We start from the raw sequence: 5,979 nt of genomic DNA on the forward strand, positions 1-5,979 counted from the left end.
TTAATACATCTGGGTTTAAGCAGGTGAGGCATCTAGAAACTTCCCTTGTGATATTTATCCTCAAGGCCATGTACTGAGCAAGGGCACTGGAATTGTTATTCTTGTACATATTTTATATTCTCCTATGCATTTTTGTGAGTCATCTAAATTATTTTCCAACCTGTAAAAATAAAAATAAAATTACAAAGCATTTTTTCTTCTAAAGTGACTGTTTTTATATACCTGCCAATTGGGTTTTATGTCGGTGAGTGATCTTTTACAGTATTAGAATGGTAACATAGTTTCTGAGCCTCATAAAAGACTAGAGTGAGAAAAACGGGATCCCAAAAGCCACCTTTCTGCAAACAGCCATTTGTAATGATCATCTGTGCAGTTTAAAAGATGCAGACAGAGAGAGCCTATTGATAGTTCACGTTTGCTATACTCTGTGATAGTTCCAGTTTTTCCATAGGCTCCGAAATTTATTTCAAGTCGTTATTTTAGAGTGTTCCTAAATTTTTTTCATTCAACTGAGGATACATTCAGAAAATCAAACCTGAGCACAGCAAAATAGGAAAACAAATTATTAAAATATGGGGCAAAGTAGGTTCATTAAGAATCATGAAGTTATTACATATACTTTACTTGTGTAGACTCTACTTTTATTATAGAAAAAAGTGCTTTTTTTAAATAATAAAGAGTTGATGTTCATTATCACATCACTCTGAACATTGACAGCTCAGCTTGCAGATATCCATAGTGCTATTTCAGCCTGTTTACCTTTGCCGTGTGCCGCCTAAATCACAGGGTACAGGCAGAAAGGCTCTAAACCCCTCACAGTTCAGCTCTCAAGTTGAGTGGAGAATAACCCAGTTTTTCTTCCTGAAGCCAAACATACCCCCACACAAAATGTTGTTTTATTTCTTCTTACACTCAGGTTTTGCTCATAAAATAGGACTTACCATACGTTGATTCTATTATTGTTCAAGTGAGTATTACAGAAGTTTCTGAACTACACTGAGAATGGGCAAATGCTATGTCACACCACCACAGTCTGACATTGTTTAACTCCCGTTTTATTTTACCAACTTCCTACGTAAAGGAGTAATAACAAGTTATACCAGGTGGGACGGCTCTCTCAGGAATTAAAGTGATTGAGTAATTAAAAGAAATAAGATTCTGAGCCTCATAAAGGGACTTAATATCTCCCGATCTTTATATTACTCTTAGCTCATTTCTTTAGCAGGTGCAGTGGGGAATCGCAGAAATTGTGTTCTGGAAGCCGTGGCATGTCTGTGGCTCTCTGAATACTGGAGGAAAAGAGAACCTGACCCAGGCAGCCCATAGCAACTTCAGGCTTCAGTGTGAAACCATTATAGGCTCTCAGAAGGGCTGAGATCAGCATCTGCAGAGAGCAGTGACAGTGGTGACTGGACAGGCAGCTCAGAAGGTTTCTGGCCCTCCGCAGAACTCAGTGGTTTCAGTGGGGTCTGAGTAAACCTGAACCACTGAGGACAGAAGCAGGTTCCCATCAAGGTCTCAGAGGTCAGCTTGGGAGCAGGGCCACGGCATGGTTTTCACAGAGGGGAAAAACAGATTAGCTGAGAAGGTTCAGAATCTTTACACATTCTAAACCCTCTCAATATGTGATATCATACAGCCACAGTTCTTGAAAAGGGAATCTATAGAAACTGGTACCTTTCCAGGAGAAATCTTTGATAGCTTTCATAGATGGTTATATCATATGCTATTAATAATGTATTTCCCCTGGAGCTTCATTACCATTCTTAAAGTCTATGTCATGATACATGTTTGGATACTTATAGGAAAATGTGGTCTCTGGTTGGTGCTATTCAGGTGACAGAATGCCTAACAAATAAAGAGACAGCACTTGACTGCTGTTTTCAATAGTTCAGTATCACTCTTGGATAAGCTTGACATCCTCCCTGCACACCTTTCCCCCAAAGGGCAGTGAGCATGTGCTCAAGTTTAAGCAATGTACTTCCACTATTCCCAAGGACATATTATCTAGGGTCTTATCTTCAAAAGTACAAAGATCAGTGGCAACTAAACAAAAAGTTGTACCCAAACTAGACAAGTTTAAACGATAAACTGATGCATTTATGTTTTCTACAGAAGAGGGTACACAGCAGAGTGCAAAGTCTTCATGTACAGTGCAGAAGGGGGCAAGGCTCTCACAAAATGAACCAAGTCCAATCCTATATAACAGTTTCCTAAGTAACCTGAATATTGGAGAGAAGAGTCATAAAATTTCAAGTTAGCGCCAAGTCCAGGAATATCAAGACACGTCTAGTAGTCTTTTTAAGTAATATTTTGTTGTAAACCTATTAATAAGATAGATAAGGTTGTTTTTTTCTTACTTAGTATGTCACATATCCAAGAAAGCATGCCACTTTAGGCTAAAATGAGAGATAAGATTCCATGTTATGTTTTTCATTGTTTTTTTTTTTAACTTTTTTTTTTTTTTTGAGACAGAGTTTCACTCTGTTGCCCAGGCTAGAGTGCCGTGGCATCAGCCTAACTCACAGCAACCTCAAATTCCCAGGCTCAAGCAACCTTCTGCCTCAGCCTCCCGAGTAGATGGGACTTACAGGCATGCGCCACCATGCCCAGTTAATTTTTTTCTGTATATATTCTTAGTTGTCCATATAATTTCTTTCTATTTTTAGTGGAGACGGGGTCTCGCTCTTGCTCAGGCTGGTCTCGAACTCCTGAGCTCAAACAATCTGCCCACCTCGGCCTCCCAGAGTGCTAGGATTACAGGCGTGAGCCACCACGCCCGGCCCATTGTTTTTATTAGTTTGTTTTTAAAGATGTAAGAGCTGAAAACTCTTGTTTTGTCAAAACATGGCCACTCAATTATTCAAATTTCTTCTGAATCATACTCCCAAAAGTACAGAGATTTACTTTCAAAAATTACTTGTAATGACCTGTGAACTGCCAACTCATTAGGACCTCCTGCAACTTAGTTAAAAAAAAATGAAACCACTTAAATTGAAAGAGTGTGTTTGCTTAGTTGCTAGTTGAACTTCCTCAATTTCTAAAAGAATACAGAAAAGGCTGAATTATACCTGTTACTATTTCACCTGGACATACCATGTTTAGCTGTTTTACTGGAAAAGTATTGGGAAATTTAAAGGCTGTTAATTTCATTGCATTTTCACCAAAGTAGTTGTATGTGTGAGAAGGCCATAATCTCATCAATAATGCTTGTATTTCCCCTAACTTAACAGCAAAGATGAACTATCACCTGAGAATGACTGGAGAATTAAACCCAAATATAAGCAAAGTCCTGAGTCATGGCAACTTCAGGCTTCAGTGTGAAACCATCAGAGTCTCTCAGAAGGGGTTTCTGTCTCTGACAGCAGCTCCCTGCCCCACAGAAGGCTCAAGGGCCATGCACGTTTCTTCTTACAACTAGGAAGACACAGAAACATGCCTCAAGCAGGAATGTCATTTTCTGAACCTCCTTTGCATCCAGGATCTGCCTCATCTCTTTCTTTTGTTTGGTTATCTATTAATATTTTCCATCCTTTGTCTGCAGGGCTCTCCTTGATCTGTAGGTTCTTCCAAGTTCCTATCTGGGTCTTTAGGATTCCACCCTTGTTGGTGGTCCCAGGCCCGAGTCAAGTGGGTGTCTCACAAGACACATTTGTCTGCCCACCCGTGTCCATGGGTGGTGCGTAGACCTGGTCCGTGGCTGCACTGTGGACCCTGGACCCTAGTGGTCTGATTATGGATCTACAATGTGAACCTTTGAAAGGTTTTAAGGTCACCCTTGCAACTAGGTTTGTGCTGTTTAGCAGCAACTGGGCATAGCACCCTTTCTCCCCCGTCCACATACACATACACAGTTTTAATGAAGTAACTTGTGGATTGAGAATATAGTTTTTAAATATAGCTTAATATATTTTAATAGCAAACTGAGAACATTGGAAGCATGGATTGCATGTAGGGTAACTCAAATGCATGAATGCAATCTACTGTTTGATACAATGCACAAACACCACTTAGTCGCCATCAGTAAGAAATTTATTTGGTTTTAAAAGTACAAGTGCTAGTATTGTCCAAAAAAAGAAATGAACAGATTTATTTACAGTAGTTATGAAGTTGAACTGCTGAAATTTGTTCTGAGACATTTGGACCCTGCATAAATACTTTACATCCCTTAAACTATATTAAAAGTTCACATAGAAAAAGGGAAAAAACCAGAAAAACTGCCAGGACCTAATTTCTGTCCCTTAATTTCCCAGCCAAATCCTAGGCTTAGGTAACTTTGGACCCCGTGGAAACAAAACAAAACATCTAACGATTCAGAACTACCAATAACAGGTAAAGGAGAAAAAAAAAACACTTTTGAGAGTGAGATGTTTTTATGCACATAAAATCTTAAGCACTCTCCCCGCGAATGTGGCGCGCCAGCTGCATGTCTTTAGGCATGACGGTGACACGCTTGGCGTGGAGACAGCACCGTTTGGTGTCCTCAAAAAGCCCAGCCAGGTAGGCCTCGCCGGCCTCCTGCACAGCGCCCGCAGCGGCGCTCTGGACGCGCAGGTCTGCGCGGACGGCCCGGGCGATTCCCCGCACCAGGCGCTGGAAGGGCCGCTTGCGAATGAGAAGCTCCGCGGATTTTTGGAACTTTCGGGTTTCGCGGAGCGCCACGGTGCCCGGCCTGTGGCGGTGGGGCTTCTTCATCCCGCCCAGAGGGGGCGCCCTCTTGCAGGAGGCCCGGGCGGCCGGCGGCTTCCTGGGCGCTGTGCCCCCGGCGGCGGCGGCGGCGGTGGCGCGCGCGGTCTGCTCGGTCCGCGCCGTGGCTCCTTCTCCCCGGCCGAGCAGGGCGCGCTGGAGATGGCGCTGGCGTCGGAGGACGAGCGCGGCGCGGCTGTGACACAATTCGGTCTGTTAGTGGCCATCCATGTAGAAGACATTCCCCCACAACGGGCCTCCTCACACCCTACCCAGACTTACCAGCTCACAGTCTGCGGCTCAGAGGTCCCCATGCTCCAGGTGACCGCCGCCTCTGCCGAGAGTCACTTTGACCCTGCAGGACCGTCTCCCCTGCATCGGGGACGTTCAGGGTGAGCCTCGCTGCGTGGAGGTTGCCTTGACTAGGGAAGGGACTGGTCACAAGCTGACTCAGGTTGGTGGCCAAGCTGGAGAACGAAGGGTTGTGAGACCCAGGCCAGCCCGTCCTTCCTGGCTGTTGGTCTGGAGATGTTCTGTGATCCCGGGGAGGTTCAGTCGCTTATAAAGGGCTCAGAGGATGGGATTAAACCCAGCCGGTTACCTCCCAGTATGCTTACTGGTTCACAGATTTGTAACCTAATCAGGTCTGCGAAAGCCCATCAGGTTCCTGGGGTCTGCCCACCCACAAGGGAGGGGCAGACATCTGGAGTAGGCATCACGGGAGGGATGGTAGGTGGGTCACCTAGAATTCTGCCTGCCACAGAGATTCTGAAAGTTCATGGTAATAATGGAAACGGTCAGGGTAGAAATAAGACATTTTTACAGATGCACTGAAGACAAATGTCTTAAGCGTCAAATTCCGACTGATGATGCGTTGTCTATCTGGTGCTGTAATGGTGAACGTGGGTGGGAAACAGAATATGGAAGCTAAAGTAGTCACTCATCTTGCCGAGTTTTCACTCCCAGGGCTGGTCCTGTAACATTTCTTCTTCCAAAAGTGACACGTGGAAATCTGCTGGTAACATCATGAGAAAGCTGAAACTTTCCTGGTAAAATGATCAGATGTGACTGTCACTGACACTCCCCCTGGCTCCTTTTCCATTTTGAACTTGGATGTTATGCCTGGGTTGACCCATCCTGTTAATATCATTGCCCAGGATGGAAATGCCATAGGCCCAGAGAAGCCATTTCTGACCTCAAGGAGCTGCTGAATCAAGGTTACAGCTGTTACCTTCACAATTCTGGCTTCATGAAAAACAAAAAAACAAACTTGTCTCAATCCATTGTTAATAG

At 44.0% G+C, this 5,979-nt stretch overlaps 1 protein-coding gene across 1 annotated transcript; it reads right to left on the reverse strand.

Moving 5' to 3' along the window:
- Nucleotides 1-4,389: 4,389 nt before the first annotated feature.
- On the reverse strand, nt 4,390-5,000 carry LOC123648135 (histone H3.3 type 2-like). The gene is made up of 2 exons (XM_045565867.1): nt 4,969-5,000; nt 4,390-4,882 (listed from the first exon to the last, which is right to left on the reverse strand). The coding sequence occupies exons 1-2, from the start codon at nt 4,998-5,000 to the stop codon at nt 4,390-4,392; spliced, it is 525 nt and encodes a 174-aa protein (XP_045421823.1).
- Nucleotides 5,001-5,979: the final 979 nt, after the last annotated feature.

This window comes from Lemur catta, chromosome 12 (genome assembly GCF_020740605.2).
Source record: "Lemur catta isolate mLemCat1 chromosome 12, mLemCat1.pri, whole genome shotgun sequence".
NCBI classification, from domain to species: domain Eukaryota; kingdom Metazoa; phylum Chordata; class Mammalia; order Primates; family Lemuridae; genus Lemur; species Lemur catta.